Source organism: Puccinia triticina, chromosome 3A (genome assembly GCF_026914185.1).
Source record: "Puccinia triticina chromosome 3A, complete sequence".
Classification (NCBI taxonomy): Eukaryota; Fungi; Basidiomycota; class Pucciniomycetes; order Pucciniales; family Pucciniaceae; genus Puccinia; species Puccinia triticina.
This window is the reverse complement of record NC_070560.1, coordinates 2,918,856-2,936,052: the sequence shown is the minus strand read 5'-3', so window position 1 is coordinate 2,936,052 and position 17,197 is coordinate 2,918,856. Positions and strand designations below refer to the sequence as shown.

Sequence of the window (17,197 nt, the reverse complement as noted above, 5' to 3'; positions counted from 1 at the left end):
CCAATATGCTCTATCTGGACCCTATGCTCCTTTTCTTTCTCTACAATTTTGTCTACTCAGAGTTTTTGTATCACAATCTGTTGACCTTTTCGAAAGACTAGACTTTCAGGGCGGCTGCGCCGCTGCTCGTCTGAGTTTATGTACAACCAGAACTTCTGCCCCCATTCAAAAAGCCTGTTAGTTGACTCTGTGCACCTGCCACCAGCTCTCACAACCCGCCGGCGCAGTTGGGATAAATTTGCTCTGTTGAGAGGAATGTGAATCTAGCACCAGTTGACAAGCACAAAGAAGAGACCAGGAGTTGTGCACAAGAAAGAAGCTCGCCATTGGGTGCGCAGTCAAAAAAATTTGTGTTAACACCAGAGGCAGAAGAAGCAGACAGACAGAGTAAAAGGCCTTTTATTGAAACACCCAACGGGCAATAAAAAGGTGTTCTGGTTAGGAAGACATGTAAGGATGCGGGGATGAAATGGGGACCTATGGGCAACAGTGCAACAAATGCAATATGTGTATTGTACAGGCATATACATTATATCTTATTTATATTTGAATAAAAAATGTCTTGGTGTATTTGTATTGCATTGGTCACCCAATACAATACAATACAATACAATACAATACAATACAATACAATACAATACAATACAATACAATACAATACATTTCAAAAAAAATGTATTGACCATGCCAATCCACAAAATATTACATTTGGCAAGAGCAATACATTATGCAAAAAATACATTGTATTGTATTGGATAAAAAATACAATACAAATACAATGTATATGCTATACAAAATACATGCCATATACAAATACATGTATAGTATTTGTTGCACCATTGCTAGTATGGGCCAGATTCTTTGGGTTGACAGACTCTTCCAAGGTCTTTGATTTCAGGCGGGCCCAATGCAGCCCTGGTGATGGGATACCAGCAAGACAGTCAACATGGATCCCGTGGCTCTTGGTTGCTAGGCAGGCCACCAGCTTGTAAAGAAACATGATCTGTCCCCCCTCCCCTTCCCCTTCTTCTCAGTCTTCTGTCTTTGCACCAAGTTTGTCTTCTAGGAACTTCGTGGGGTAGATTTGCACCCTTTCTGGATATTTCAAAAAAATTGAAAATCACTGGATCAAAGAGAAACACTGTGTGGTTGGATTTGAGAAGAGTATGTGATTTAAATTGACTGTGATCTCATTCCATTGAGGATAATGGGTAATGAATACAGTCTAACAACCCGGAGAAATATGAGTAAGGGACAGAGATTGAGAGTGAATGGTAAAGAGAGGAAAAAAAGCAGCAGATGGAGGCAAGATGGTCAAGGACTGCATTGGGGATAGCGACTCCGTCATAAGTACTGCTGCCATAGCTGAGCTCATCAATGATGACCAAGGGGCGCGGGATGGCCATCCAGAGGATCTTTGCAGCGTTGATGATCTTGACCATGAACGCGCTTTGGCCCTGGGCCAGTTCCTCAGACATGCCCATCCGGGTGTAGCAGCCGTCAAAGAGCCCAACTGTTGTGCGTTTGGCCGGCACAAAACTTCCCATCTGCACCCCACCGGATGATCCATTCAATGCCTTGCAAGCCAGTTTTCTCAAAAGTAACACTCACTTGGGCCAGGAGCACAATGCATCCACTCATCTTTGTGGTCACCAACTTACCGCCCCAATTATGTCCAGTCAAGATCATCATTAAGAGGCTGTTAGGAGTGAATTCACACTTGTTGGGGACGAGTGTATTATTGATGATTTTTTCAACAATAGGGTCGCGCCCCTTGAAGATTTTGATGGTGGGATGTGGGAAAATGCGCGGTCTGGCGTACCTGTTCTTGCCGGCCACCGCGGCGAGACTGGTCATGCATGGTCAAAAAAATCAGTGCTCTCTCATCAAAGGTGTTCAGAAACAAAAAGGGGGCCGACTAAACCAATCTTCTGCTTTGAACCATGGCAGAGAGATCGCCAGGACCTGGTCGGACACCAGCGCCAAGTTCTTGGCCGTGGGCCCGTAGCCTTGCGGGAGCTTGGACATCAAAGCCGGTGGGCTAGGCTAGTTCAGCCTGCCCAAAGTGGCCAGCACGCAGACCAGTCTTCTCACCACACACCAGCGACTCATCATGGCATCCCAAGCGGAGGAGAAAACCAAGGAGACCTCGTAGTTGGTCAAGCAGATGATGGGCTGGGGGGATCAGAAGGCCCACAAGAGACGAACACCACCACCACACGCCTGTTTGACCTCGACTCAAGCATCCTTCTCAGCAACCTCAAGTCCACGCTCATCCGGAAAGCCTTCCATCTTGCCCCCTCTACCTCCTCCGCGGCGCCTCCTTCTGGCACAGGCTCTGGAGCCAAGCCCGATTGGGGATGGGACATGCATGCGCATCTGGACCAGGATCTGGGGCTCAGTTGGGCGGCGCGGGATGCGAATAATCTGCATGAGAATGTGGATGTGGATGCGGTCACTCGGGACGGTGGACATTCGAGTACACATGCCCTTCTCCGCTGAGAACCCGGATCCGGGCTCTGGGTCCGGGACTCCTAAGAAGTCGCGCGGGTAACTTGTGGGTCCAGTTGGGGTTTATCGCCAGCCTGAAGGCCCACTTGTCTGGGCTGTTAACGACTCTGAATACTCTTTCTTCTTGAATGCTTCCTTGTAGACTGTTTATAGTGTAATTCACTGGTGTGGGCAGGAAGATTGGAGAAACCAAGTTATGGAAAATCTGTACTGCTGTAAGGCTCAAAACGTTGCTGCATTCAAGGCTGGGCTTCTGCCCAAAACGCGGGTGATGGTGCTCTACACCATGTCTGTGAACGGCCACGCAAGGGGGTGGTGAAAATGGAGAGTATACATATTCTGGTTAGGTTGGGTTTGAGGGGGTGAATGGGAATTTTCAGTTTGGGACTGGATTGAAACATCCTGTCCGAGTTTGGATTGGAGGTTGATGTCCGGGTTGGGATTGAAGGCAGGTGAAGGCTTTCCAGGTTGGAGTGTACATTGGTGTAAGAGGGGGGAATTGGGTTGGGTGAAGGTGTTTCAGCTGAGGTGCCTGTGAAAAAAAAATTCGGGTGCTTGAATATATAAAGAGCAAGCTGCTGCCTCACAGGAATTTCCCCTGCGGCTCCAGACATTGGCTTCTTTATGCCGCCGGAGCCGCCTGTTACAATGGGGGCTTATAGGGAAATGGGGGATTGAGGCTGGTTAGCGGGACTCGTGCCAGCCTTGTGGTTAATTCCACTTGAGGGAAAGGGGGAAGGCAAAGGCCAAACCCATGATCCAAGATTCCTCAAATCACTGTTTTATTGAAACTTAGATAAAAAATGCACAAGTCTTCCAAATGAGGCTCCACTTGTTTGGGACTCCAGGAGTGGTTTTTCTGGCTACAAGATAGATTAGTGGCTCAAATTTCTTGCAAGAACAGAACCTACAACTCTGTGTATTCAGATTTTTTATATTAGTGGATTTGTAGTGTAGCAGATCCTTTCTGCTCCTGCTTAAATCAAGACATAACTCATAAGCCTCTCCTGCAGAGAGCCCTCTGGGCGGGGTCCCCTGGACCCTCCGCCCAAGAGGCTTTGTTAAGCTAGATTTGATTGGCTCTGTGGACTTGTCTGTTGGTTTTGATGTTGGCACCTTGAAGGAATCCAGGATGTTGTCAAACTTGTCCTACTTGGAAATCCTTGCTTGTTGCTCAATCTCAATCAATTTGTTTTCTCTAATCTTGTTGTAGTGATGGCCTTCTTCCTCACCCTGTAGAAAATAATATTTGACCAATCAGAATTTATACATGATCCAGAAATGATATTATATTCTAATTTCTGCTTACTTTGGATGTTACATCATTGGGGGCGCTGGACTTCTTCTTTTTCTTGATGGGCTTGCATCCAGATGGTTTCTTCTTTGCGGATGACTTTCTGGAGGTGGAAATCCTGGGCTGACTTGAATTCTTTTCATTACTCTTGCCTTTTGATTTTGCTTGGCTTTGAACGTTTGATTGGCTGGAATCCAAAGAAGCAACAGCCGGGCTCTTTTTATTGGGAGCTTGTTTAATGTTAACACAAGAATCTGATGATGGCCTCACCATATTGGGTGCAATTGCATTGGATGAGGCGCGGCTGGAATGGCGAAGCTGCGACTGTTGAGAGTGATCTGTTGCGTAATCATTAGCCCAGTTCATGTTGGGGCGTTTTATGCCCCCAACTAAAATTGGTGTTGCTGATTGATAAAAAAGTAAGCTTAAAAAGCTTAAAAATGGCTGTGCGAGTCTGAATTTCAGCAAGAGTCCACATTAAACACGCATGATTCTAATTAAAATCTTGCTGGTTGAAGCCCAACGTGAACCGGGCTATTATCCTCATCCTCCTCATACATAATCTCGATTTTCTGCTGCTGGTGAGAAAGTAAGCTAGAAAAGGGAGGCGTAAGTACCTTGACAAAGGAGAGCAAATGGGTGACAATGAGGGGGGACTTGTACTTCCAACAGTACAACTCAAAAAAATTGACTGGTTGGCGTGTGACCCCTAAAAATGTGTGTCTAGAGCAACACCCCTTGGGTCTTGGTGTGAATTCCCTGACACGCCAGAAATCTCCCCTAAATTAACCCCTGGAGGCTGGATATCAATTTTTAACAATAACCAGCGTTATCCAGAGAAAAATTAAGTTACTATATCCATTTCCAGCTGAAAAAATTACAATACTTGAGCGGGCAAAATTTAGACGTTACTGTTAGCAATAACAATGGCAATAGTAACGGCGGGTAGTTACTTTACAAAAATCCATTGGATATTGTAAAGTAAAGTAACTACCCACCGTTGTCCTAACCAACTCCTCTCAAAGAGAAGGAAAAGACTCAGTGAGTGATCAAGTCCAAGCAAGGCAAAAGAGACAAAAGGCTAATAAGGAGAAATATGCTGTTACCACAGATAATGTTGTGTTTCTCCTGCGCCGTCCTTGCCAAATTCAAGTAAGACAGACCCTAAGGGCCAAAGGCTCAACAAGCGTGGACATTTTTTTTCAGCTTCAAAGTTTATGATTTTATGGTGCTAAGATTTCATGGAAGCCAACTTTGAACACCCCAAGTCCAGATTTAGCCACAAAATTTGATTCAAAACATGCAGCTTGTGGTGGTAGCAGTCACTCATAAGCTGCTCTGACTAACAGATAAAGAACAGTTCACAACAACAAAAAGACAAACATCTCTTGAGCACGCAGGGATAATCAGTCCTAAGAGTCACTACATGGAGAGATAGAAGGTTTTAGAGTACAAGCTGATCAACTTTGAATTCTCCATCCGTGCCTGTGTTCGAGGGAGGAGATGCAAATAAGGTACACGAGGATGGTAGTGCGAGGCAAGGAGCCCCAGCGATGGACAGGATAAGCTTTCTAGACAATGATGAGTAATAGTAATAAAGACAACAATAATATACGGTTATCTTGGATAGTGAGAGAGGAAGCGGCTGATGAACAAAGAATGGGGAGGCAATGCTGGCAGAAGGATCGCTAAGGCTTTCATTTTGGAGGTTTGTAGGACGCTGATGGAGGGTATATGGCTACGGATGATCTACTAGCGTCGAAGAACGGCTCAGGGGAACCGATTTAGGAGGATTTCGCATCCTCGTTTATGCCGTTCTGCTGGTGATGGAGCCGCTTCTCATTGGCATGATTGACCAACTCTCTGATCACTGGACTATGCTAAAAGGATTGTAATCACCGGGGAATTCAGCATGCCATCTGAAAAAAAAGAGAAACAATAGGGAAGAGAAGAGAGAGGGATAGGGACCGACCTTGACTCTGTGGACAAACGTCGTCTGGACGTTGTACATCAATCGGAGGACAAAGATGGTGATGAACAGTCCGACGACGATCCAGAAGGCAGCGGCGACGAGGAAAGCCAAAGAAATCATCAAGGCGAAGACTGTTGTTGTTGATCGAACCCCAGCCAGGCTGTCAGTAGTCCAGAGAGGCGGAGGGGGAGAGAGGGGTATACAGGAGACTCAACAGGCACCGCCGATGATCACGCTTCCCCACGTGAACACAAACAACAGACCCATCCCGACCAAGATCGAGCCGACAAATAAACTGAAGCCGACGAACGCAACGATCGGAATCACGCTCAATCCCGTCAATACCATCAAGTATGACTTGATGTTTGGTTTTCGTATTGGGTGCGAAATAAACCCCCAGAAAAACAATGAATCAGCTTGTCTTCCTGGTTTTCGTTTTTGGAATTCAGCAGGGTCATCTGTGCGTCGATCTAGCCGTTTGCTTGGCTTTCTGAGACGGGTAGGGAAGGCGCTATCGGTACAAAAAACATGCTTTTCAAGCTAAGGGACAGCTACATAATTCTGCAGGCCTGTGGTGACCACCCCTATAAAGGACGGAGATTCTTCCAAGAACGGGAGAAACAAGAAGAGATTCGGAAGGTAATTAGGGGAAAGAGTGCCACGGTAATCAGTCGGACGTACGGTGAGGGTGGGGTAATTTTTGAACGCATCCTTGAGGATCGCTTCGAGCGGGATCAAGACGTGGATACGAGCCCTGTTGTGAAACACCACACGAAGTAAACGACAAGCGACCCAAAGAGCGGCACCGAGGGATACACCTACTTGTTTTTGGCGACCATCAGACGCTCCCATGCATCGCTTAATCGGAAGGGCTGGTGGAGCTGCTTCCTGGGCGATGAGTCGTATGCTGCTCCGTTATGTTGTTGATGGTACGCTGGTTGAGACATCTTTCGGTGTGGATGATGGGGGGATGGGGCCTGGTGTTCTGGGCGAGTCTTTCGCTGGAAAAGGCCAGGGAGAGCCGGTCGGGCCCTCTGAAGCCTCGGGGCATTTCACACTCGCATACATATTTTGACAGAGATACGCTTCATGCTTTCTCCACTCCACCCAACATTCATAACATCCAAACATCAGTTTCAGAGTGCCAAAGCATGAAAAACTATAAGCACCAATAAGCAGCTTGGAGCCGAGAGGAACAGCCCGACCTGCCATAGTAGACGCCCAGCGATGGAGAAGTCGAAGCAGAGATTCACAATCTTCCCAAGGATCGAAGAAAGTCTCATATCTTTGCAGACACGTTCCGGGAATCTGCCTCTGTGTCGCCTGTCTTCTTTTTGTCTGCTTTCCTCAGTTATTTACTTCTACCCAGATAGCATCTCTGTAATTCTTGTTGCTTGCAGGCGCGTCCCATGTCAAAGCGGGAGTGTATCTTTTCTACAGATTTCAGCGTATCGGTGTTGGATGGATAGGCTCCAACTAGTCTTTTTTTCCATTCCAAGAGGTGAAATAGAATGTCAATCATTGATCGTTCTTCCTGGTCGGTGACCTTCCTCCAACACTCTTTCTGCTCGGCTGGGTGCGGCGTGAGCAACCAAATGATAGCTGGACCTTTTTTAATTGTAAAGCCTGGTACGTCAATATATAAATCAGTGACGCAGTCATTGGCTACTAGGGCTAAAATATAGCAGATAATTATTCGCATGCAAGGATAAGAGGGAGGGATTAATGGTGCATGGTGCTCTGGATAAAGATCACAATATGGGATATAAAGGGGAAAATGGTTCAAAAAACAATAATAGAAATACAATACATTCTGAGAAAATGATCGCAAGAGAAGCAGGTATTAAACGCAATTAGTACAAGGAAGGAGAGGAAGAAATATGCATTAACAATACAACAAAAAAAGGAAAGAGGAAATGAATCAATCGATTCTAAGCGGCTCAGAAGTAGCGGAGCCGATGAGACGTTTGAACCAAGCGGGATAGATGAGGATTTGGTTAAAGAAGAAGGTTCCGATGACGAGGATGATGAATCCGACCAACTGGAGGAAGCTGAAGGATTCCCAGCCAATAGCAAGAGAGAAGGCCCAGATGCCAACTGAGCGACAGGTATCGATGACCGAGCGGGCGGTAGCGGAGATGGACTTGGTGACCGCAAGTCCACAGAAATTGAAGAGGGCGATACTGATTGCAATCGCTACTGACGACCACATAATGCTCTGGTTGTTCAATACTTCCTCTAACCCCGTGCGCGCATCAAAGTACCCTCCTCGTCCCTCCGGACGCGAGCCGATGAAAATGTGCAGAAACGGGATCCCAACCATCGCCGTTATCAGCCCAAAGACTCCCTCCAGTCCGACAGCTTCCAATGGCGGAACTTCATACTTGCTCATGATCTTCTCTTCAATCACAAACTGAGATGCCGTACTGTTTTTTTTTACGAAAAAGATATCAAAGTTAGTTTTCTCCAGAGGCACTCTTCCGGAAAAAAGACTCACAAGAGTTGTGCAAAGAAAATTAAAAACAGGCCCAGGACGACCTTAGCACCGGGCTGCGAAGAGTCCGTGACGTAGATTGAGCGCAATACATTTTCGGTTTCCTGAGAAGGTGGGAGTGGTTGAGGCTGCAATGATCCAGCGTAGCCGACGAGGGCGACGCCGGAGGTGATGATGGTCAGGCTGATCCACTTCTCTCGAGACAGGTGTCGGTTGAGGAAGATGATCGAGAACAGCCCGACCCATATCGGCAGTGCGCCTCTGATCATTTGGAAGACTGAGACTGGGACGAACAGGAGACCCGCGTTCATGAGCTATAAAAAAAACACCCCGGCCCCACAGAAAACACACATCACACGATAATAAGGTACATGGAACAAGTTAGCGATAAACAACGAGTGAGATGGCGCGTAGAGGGCACTGACAGTTGTTCCGCAAATATCGAACAAGGCGGGCAGCCAGAAGACCAATTTCTGGAGGCCGACTAACTGAAGGACAGAAGGTTCGTGTTGATTGACGAGGAGTTCGGGTTCGAGAGAGCTAGTGAGGGGAGCGGGAGAGGGGCCGTGGAGGGCGAGGGGGGCGGGAGCAGGACAGACTCGAGATTTGAGATGGGCAGGCTGGAGGAGGGAGTCGGATACCGAGACAGGTTGGTCGGGGGTGAGAGTGTCGCCTAGGGTGGATTCCTGCTCCTCCTCCTCTTGTAAACGTCCGTCCATCGAGTCGCGCGGAATGGGCGTGTAGCCTAGCTCTTTGCTGCCTCTCGCCGGCCTCGACATCCATTGGATCAGATAGTAGGCTATCATACAACACGCTTCTCCGACAAACATGTTCAAGGTTTGCCATACCGGTTGCTCGAAATTTCGGTGGGTCGTTGGGTCTGGGTTCGTACAGTTCCTAGGAACCAGCAAGAGGGGGCCCCACGGTAAGCGCACCTATACATAGAAGCCATTCGACGTTTTCAGACAAGAACTTACTCTACACACTGCTGATCTTGAAATTTAGACCACAGGCTATTGGAACAACCTATATTATTTAAAGAAACAAAAGATCAGCGGGGGGATTTGTAAATACGTCAGCTTCAGGATGATTGTGGTAAGACGGGCCAAAGGAGATGATCAAGAAGGTTACGGACCAGTGATGAGCATTCCAGCGACCAAGATGGCCGCTGAGGCGGGGTTCGACATGGCGAGACTCGGATTGTTCGCTAGCTTGGTCCTGGATGTAGTGTATGATGGCAGGGATAGACTGTGGCCGGCTGTGGGGGCGGCTGGCGAGATGGCGATGGCAATGACCGAGGGTCCTGCTTCGTAACCCAACCCCCCGGACAAGTCGGGGATTCGGTCTGAGAGGATCTGGACCGAACAATCTACACCACGGCCGCAAGAAAAGTTTCTTGTGACCGATGTGAAAAGTTTCGGGTTTCAAAGTGGTATTTGAAAGGTTTTCGAGTTTGAGTTTGGTTTATAGAAAAGTTTCTGGGGTGAAAAAGCTTCCCAAAAGGTTTTGCAGTTAAGATATGGTTATGGAAACGTTTTGCGGTTTTCAAATACATTTGCGAGGTTCATTACGAGGTTTCAGCTAACTTAACTAAGTCCCTCTATTGCAGGGGGGACGCCGTCCCGCAGGGACCCTCCGAAGGGGGACTTATGCACTATGTCGACCCCGTGGCAGTAGAGAATTAGAAAAATGATCTTTTTCAATCCTCTCTGGACGCGCCATTTGTCACCAGGCAATAAAACTTTGGGGGAGCAAAATGTGCACAACATCATGGAGTTTCTTTGTACATATTTTACAAAATTTTTGGGGCCTTGGGTGCCCCATGAAGTCCTTTTTTGTGACTGACAAGTGTCCACTTCATCGTGCATTCCACATTTTGCACTGTACAGAATCTGAAATTGATAATGTTACAACTATGATTGCAGCTCAACCAGAGGAGTTGAGGATGAGAAAAGATAGTAGAAAGAAGGGGACAGCTTAAGCCATCCCAGAAATGTAAATTATAAAAAAAAAAGGTTCAGAAACTCATGTGGGAGATTGGTTTTAAAAAAGTCCCCACCAAAATGCCTAATTCTCTACTGCCGCGGGGTTGACATAGCGCGTAAGTCCCTCCTTCGGAGGTCGCTTCGCTCCCCCGAGGAGGGAATTAGCTAAGTTAGAGGTTTCAGAGACCCCCACCGACGCTGCTATCTACATCAGCTACAAGTTTTATGCCAACATTTGATACAATGCTGACAACGCTGCGGGGTACAAAAGCATCCAGACCAACCGCCATCTTCAGCCCTTGACCATCAGCGCCGCAGACATGAACTCATTTGACTTGGCCACCTTCAAGGCACGGATCATCACCTACATTCGCCGGACCAGCAAGAAATACCCGTCAATATCATTGTGGTATACTTGGATTCCAGGTCCATCCTCACCTGGAACCATGCGTTTACCAATGGCCTCGTCCGTCAGCCAGCCGCGCTTGCAATGAGACCCCTCACCTGCTTTCCCACATTCCGGATTGAGGCAATGGACACCCACTTGGGGTGGAGAATCTGGCTTTCCCTCAAGATGGATCCAAATGTCATTGTCACCCATCCCAATGCCGTGCTCTTGTTATTATTAAGTCCTCCGCCTAACAATCTGCTAACAATTCCTTTTAAACTAGTGCCGCAAGGGTGTCGCCGGCTTTACAATTGAGGTGAGGACAGAAGTGCACACCTCCAATACTAGGACCCCTACCAATCCTGGGAGCAGTACCAAGCCACCCATCTGTACCCACCCAGAAGCAGGTGGCCTGATTGATGTGACTGCGGCAGGTGAAAACCAGCCCACTCTCACCAGTTCTTCAAAAAGACGCCCTGCTGATGTCCCATTGCCACCAAAGGACTTCACCATCTGCCAATTCCTGGCTGTGTGCAACATCACCCCTGACTCCAACAAGATCCTCCAGGTCATTACCAAGCATCAGGTAATCCACTGGACTGCGTTTGAGGATCTTCTACTCAGGAACTTCATTGATCTAGGCTTCAAGTGGGGGCCGGCTCAGTTACTTTTGAAGGGTTTTTGCAAGGCTTGCGCAATCATTGAAGACATTGAAAACAACAAAAATTGGTGCAATTGACCCGTTGGCATTTTTCTATCCCGTCTACTCTGCCTTCTATCTCACTCTGCCTCCCTCCCCGATTGATCTCTTTCTCCCGGAATTACTTGTCTATACCTCTCTGCCTGAATTAAGCTTGTCTATCCCTCTCTGCCCAAAAGAAGCTGTTGTCTATCTCTCCCACTCTCTCTTGAAAAAATATCTATGAACATTCTCTGCCTCCCTGAATGATGCTGTTGTCTATGTCTTGTGCCTGAAATAAATATGATTTGGTCTATCTCTTTCTCCCTGAAAGATGCTGTTGCATATCTCTCATGTGTTGAAATATAAGAAATTTGAGTATTGAAATATACAAAATATGAAAGAAATATGACAATTGAAATATAAGAAACTTGACACCAAGCAAGATCACACATAATGGGTCTGTTTAAACACCTAAAACCCTATTTTAATTGATATCTTGGGATTAAACACCACCAAAACACAATACAGCAGATACAAAAAAGCTTGCGTTTGGGGGGTCTGAAAATCCGACCCCCAGGCTCCAAAAAAGCCACACCAAAACAAAGCCACAGAGAGATACAGGTCCTGTATCTCTCTGTGTTTTCCATACCCCCCACCCCCCCAATGCCGGCATCATTTCCCGCCCCCCCCCCCCCCCTCATTCCGGCTGGCAGCCATCCACCCACCCCAGCCATCCTCAATCCCCCAGCCCCCCAACCCCCCCCCCCCCCCCCCACTCAACCCGTTGTCAGTTTTCCCGTTTCTTTCTCCTTCTTTCCCGCCCGGATTTGGCTGACCAACCCACCTCTGCACCCTGCCCCCAGGCCCAAAACCATTGGACCAATAACCCGCTGTATCCCGGCATGTGGTCAGTATTACCTTTTTTATCCCTCTTTTATGTTTTTTTTTTTCCATTATATTTCAATATGACCCAATCTGATTGCCATCCATATGTGCGCTCCAATTTGCCTGATCATCCAGCCAGCCGCCCTCCTGAATGGGGCTCATGAAGTACGCCCAAGACGTCAAGGTAATTGTTGTCAAGCTCAGCCTCCGCGGACTTACCCTCAATGAAATCAATGAAAAAATTGATAAGAATGTCTCTCACAACTCTTTGGCGCGATGGAATTGCCTATATCAAACCAATCGAGATGTGGTGCGTGACCCGGCGCTGTATGAAGACAGAGGTTGGCTGCTATCCTTCTCAGCCAAGGAGCGGGAATTTATCCTCTCGGCCCTCAATTTAGAGCCAAAGCTCTACCTAGATGAGAATCAGTCTCACCTGGAGACAATTACAGGCGAGATTTACCCGATTGCCTTGATCTCAGACAAGTTGAGGAGCCGGCTCAACTTCTCAAAGAAGGTTGCCCGGATCATACACCCAGCCCAATGCCCAGAGAAAAGGGCCCAATATGTGACCCAGGTGGGCCCATACCCATCCAGATACTTTGTGTTTATAGGTGATTCCAGGGTGGTTTGTTTTGTGGTAACTAATTGGCTAGTTTGGCTGACGCATTGGTTGCATCCAGACAAATGCGGAGCGTCTCTTGGTACCCACTCACGCGATTGTGCGTGGTCAACCCGCGGCCGTCGGACAAAACGGATCCCTTGTGCTCACAATGCTCCACATATCTCTGTGTGTCCGGCGGTTTCACTCAATGGGATGCTCTGCGTGATGGCGCAGGAGGGGACTATGCGTCGCGTTGACATTGAGTACTTTTTAGAGGATGTTCTGGTAGGTATTAGTGTTTTTTTGCTTTTTCTTTTGCGGACCTCAGTGTTGAGGGTAACTTGGGTGACACAAGACTAAGAGAAGTTTGACAAGATGTCAAGGACAAAGTCCGAGCACAATGAGTCAAAGTATAATCATCATTCAGTAAGGATCACAGTGAGGGGAAACAACTAGACTATATAGATGTACAATATAGGCTAAATTGCGGGTGTATATATTAGAAGCATACTGCATAAGGCAATGCTAATCCACTATCTCAACACTCAGCGGCTCACTTATGTACTTGTCTCAATTTTTTGTATCAGATGCCTGTGATGAACGCGTTCCCTGGACAGAACAGCGTGCTCATCATGGACAATGCAGAAATGCACCATAGAGGACGGATCGCCGAAATATGCGCAGAAAACCAGGTGTTGCTGATATATTTGTCGCCTTACTTGCCGGACATGAATCCAATTGAGAAGGTCTTCTCAAACCTCAAGTCGCACCTCAAACGACATCAGATGCTCACTGGGACCGAGTTGGAAGCCAAAATTATCAAGGGGGTGCTCCCAATGATTGTCACCCCCAATTTGATGTGAAAACTGTTTCAGGGCAGTGGTTACATGGCCTGAGCTTTAGAGAGTTTTTCTTGACTTGGTTTATTTTTGTTTGTTCTCTTTGATTTGGCAAATGATAAGAACTTTATTCTCTGCCAACTAAAAGGAGCCCTCTGAGAAAATCCCTCTGGGCTGCTTGGAGGGGACTTGTGAGATATGTTGTGCCTACGTGACTACATAGTCTCCTTTGTGGGCACTTGTCAGCCGGCTACGCAGCGCAAGCCAGCGTAACAATTAACCAAATGATTATAAATAATATTTCACATTTTTTGTGACAGATATCTAGGTAATCTGTCACATATTATATAAATATATGATAAATACTTAAAAATACGGACTTACTTCGCGCACTGTGGGGGTTGTCGTCTCGACGTCCAGCCCCCAGTGCGCGCTTCTGCCACGGCTCTTCGCGCACTGCATTTTCCGCCAAAAAAACGGCTTGCATTTCTTGAGATATTTTTTGATGAATCAGTAGAATGGCTTTTTATGATCCCCCTAAAAAATAATCAAGTCATTTAGGGGTCTCCTTGAGCCTAGAGAAAATTGAAATGAAAAAATCATATTTTAACGCGGCAGGGACCTGTAATATCGCTTCCTGTGCCCCAGTAGCCCCAAAAATTTCACAGTATCATGGCACATGTGCAAATTTATGACCTGATAATTTTCAGAATTTTTCCCAGAGATATAAGGGGTGCGCGGCAGGCTTAGTAGGAAAATTACTGCTAACTGTATAGCTTTTTTGTTACACACCCAAACAGTCCCAAAATTTCAGAAATGTTTTAATTGTGGATATTCTCCGCGCCATAAATTTCTTGGCAACAGTGTGTCATGATAACATGAGATGTAGTGCGGCGGGCTTAGTTGGAAAATGACTGCTAACTTATCTCATGTTTTAATGACACACTATTGCTAAGAGCTTTATGGCGCGGATAATATGCAAAATTGAAACATTTCTGAAAATTTCAGGCTGTTTCAGCGTGTAACAAAAAATCTATACATGTAGCCGCCATTTTCCTACTAAGCCCGCCACGCACCCCTTATATCTCATGTTATCATGACACACTATTGCCAAGAAATTTATGGCGCGGAGAATATCCACAATGAAAACATTTCTGAAATTTTGGGACTGTTTGGGTGTGTAACAAAAAAGCTATACAGTTAGCAGTAATTTTCCTACTAAGCCTGCCGCGCACCCCTTATATCTCTGGGAAAAATTCTGAAAATTATCAGGTCATGAATTTGCACATGTGCCATGATACTGTGAAATTTTTGGGGCTACTGGGGCACAGGAAGCGATATTACAGGTCCCTGCCGCGTTAAAATATGATTTTTTCATGTCAATTTTCTCTAGGCTCAAGGAGACCCCTAAATGACTTGATTATTTTTTCGGATGTACTTCGCGCACTGCGAAAAACTCTTTGCGCACTGCAGGGGGCGTCCACTCAACGTCCCGGCCACAGTGCGCGGAAGCTCAAAATGCTTTGCGCACTGCAAATGAAAAGCTTGAAATTCTCATTTTTTTTTCTGCCAGCCGGCAGAGGGGATTTTTCTTTCCCCTCCTCCATTTTCTTGGGGTATTTGGACCCCCCAGCATGACATAAAAAAAGGATGATAAAAAAATGCAAAAAATAAGCGGAGCGCCTCCCCGGGGATTCTTAACCTGCTAAAAAGCCATGGATCGGGTACCCAGCCCCTCGAAAACAGAGTTCAAGGGGCAGAAGTACATACCCCATGACTTCGCCGTGCGGATGGCCGGCACAGGATGGTCCCGGAGCGGAGTACATGCACACTCCCCCGATGACCGGCCAGCACGCACGTGGAGTGCAAATCACCGGTCATCGAGGGGATTACGTACTCCTCTCGATGACCGGAACAGTCCCGCTTATCAAGAGGAGTAAACACACCTCTTGATGACCGGAACAGTCCCGGTCATTGAGAGACTAAGCATTCCGCTCAATGACCGGAACAGTCCCGGTCATCGAGAGCAATTGATCCCCTCGATGAACGGAACGGACCCGGACATCAAGAGGAGGAACACTCTCGATGACCAGGTCTGTTCCAGTCGTCAAGGGGAGTGTTTACTCCTCTCGACGACTGGAACAGACCCGGTCACGGTCATCGAGAGGAGTAAACACTGCTCCTCTCAACGACTGAAACAGACCCGGTCATCAAGAGTGTTCCTCCTCTTGATGGCCGGGTCCGTTCCATTCATTGAGGGGATTAAGTGCTCCTCTCGATGACCGGAGCGAACCGTTCATCAATCCTCTCCTTGAACAGTTCGCTCCGGTCATTGAGGGAGTGTTTCTCTACTCGGTGACCGCAGCAGACTCGGTCATCAAGATGATTATTTTCTCAATGCCCGGGTTCGTTCCGGTCATCAAGTGGTATATTTAATCCTCTCGATAACCGGGACCGTTCCGGTCATCGAGAGATGTGTTTACTCCTCTCGATAAGCGGGACCGTTCCGGTCATCGAGAGGAGTGCGTAATCCCCTCGATGACAGGTGATTTGCACTCCACGTGTGTGCTGGCCGGTCATCGGGGGAGTGTGCATGTACTCCGCTCCGGGACCAGCCTGTGCCGGCCATCCGCACGGCGAAGTCATGGGGTATGTACTTCTGCCCCTCGAACTCTGTTTTTGAGGGGCTGGGTACCGTTGCATACAGGCTGTGGGGACCAAAGATTTACCCAGGTGTTTATCCAAGAGAGTCATTGAGAAAGTACGGGGTTCCAGTGACACTTCCAGTGGTGAATAGGGGTAAAATTGGCCGTAGAATTCATTAAAAATAATGTTGAAATTTCCCCCAGAACTCAAGGGAAGCTCGATCCATGGCTTTTTAGCAGGTTAAAAATCCCCGGGGGGTGCGCCCCGGGGAGGCGCTCCGCTTATTTTTTGTATTTTTTTATCATCCTTTTTTTATGTCATGCTGGGGGGTCCAAATACCCCAAGAAAATGGAGGAGGGGCAAGAAAGATCCCCTCTGCCGGCTGGCGGAAAAAAATGAGAATTTCATGGTTTATTTTCTGCAGTGCGCGAAGCGTTTTGAGCTTCCGCGCACTGTGGCCGGGACGTTGAGTGGACGCCCCCTGCAGTGCGCGACGAGTTTTTCGCAGTGCGCGAAGTACATCCGTATTTTTTAGGGGGATCATAAAAGCTCATTCTATTGATTCATCAAAAAATATCTCAAGAAATGCAAGCCGTTTTTTTGGGGGAATGCACAGTGCGCGAAGAGCCGTGGCAAAAGCGCGCACTGGGGGCGGGACGTCAAGACGACGACCCCCACAGTGCGCAAAGAGTTTCTTGCAGTGCGCGAAGTAAGTCCGTAAAAATATAATGTACATATAGTTTAAGAATAATATTAATCTTTAAACTATTGAATATGAGTAAAATATACTCTGTGTGAATAATAAACTACGCACGGGTGCGCGAGTTACACCTGTCAAAGATACTCCCGTGACAGGTGTCAATTTCCGGTAACTTTGGGAAATAAGAGATCTTTCCT

The 17,197-nt window shown here is 47.2% G+C and overlaps 3 protein-coding genes across 3 annotated transcripts in view; 1 reads left to right on the top strand and 2 right to left on the bottom strand.

Annotated features, from left to right (window-relative positions):
• Window positions 1-1,030: 1,030 nt before the first annotated feature.
• On the bottom strand, window positions 1,031-2,028 carry PtA15_3A347 (uncharacterized protein; the record flags this gene model as incomplete). Its single annotated transcript, XM_053167306.1, has 4 exons — window positions 1,031-1,095; window positions 1,355-1,547; window positions 1,612-1,849; window positions 1,925-2,028. 4 exons carry the CDS (start codon window positions 2,026-2,028, stop codon window positions 1,031-1,033), a joined length of 600 nt encoding a protein of 199 aa, XP_053018536.1.
• An 85-nt stretch (window positions 2,029-2,113) lies between these two features.
• On the top strand, window positions 2,114-2,502 carry PtA15_3A346 (uncharacterized protein; the record flags this gene model as incomplete). Its single annotated transcript, XM_053167305.1, has 2 exons — window positions 2,114-2,151; window positions 2,244-2,502. The coding sequence occupies 2 exons, from the start codon at window positions 2,114-2,116 to the stop codon at window positions 2,500-2,502; spliced, it is 297 nt and encodes a 98-aa protein (XP_053018535.1).
• A 5,196-nt stretch (window positions 2,503-7,698) lies between these two features.
• PtA15_3A345 (uncharacterized protein) overlaps window positions 7,699-17,197 on the bottom strand; it is a gene marked incomplete at both ends in the record, with an annotated part of 30,489 nt that continues 20,990 nt past the window's right edge. Inside the window, 5 exons of the mRNA XM_053167304.1 lie at window positions 7,699-8,203; window positions 8,275-8,585; window positions 8,697-9,168; window positions 9,249-9,297; window positions 9,407-9,626. Of these exons, the coding sequence (XP_053018534.1) occupies window positions 7,699-8,203; window positions 8,275-8,585; window positions 8,697-9,168; window positions 9,249-9,297; window positions 9,407-9,626 (1,557 nt within the window). The remainder of the gene's footprint in view (window positions 8,204-8,274; window positions 8,586-8,696; window positions 9,169-9,248; window positions 9,298-9,406; window positions 9,627-17,197) is intronic.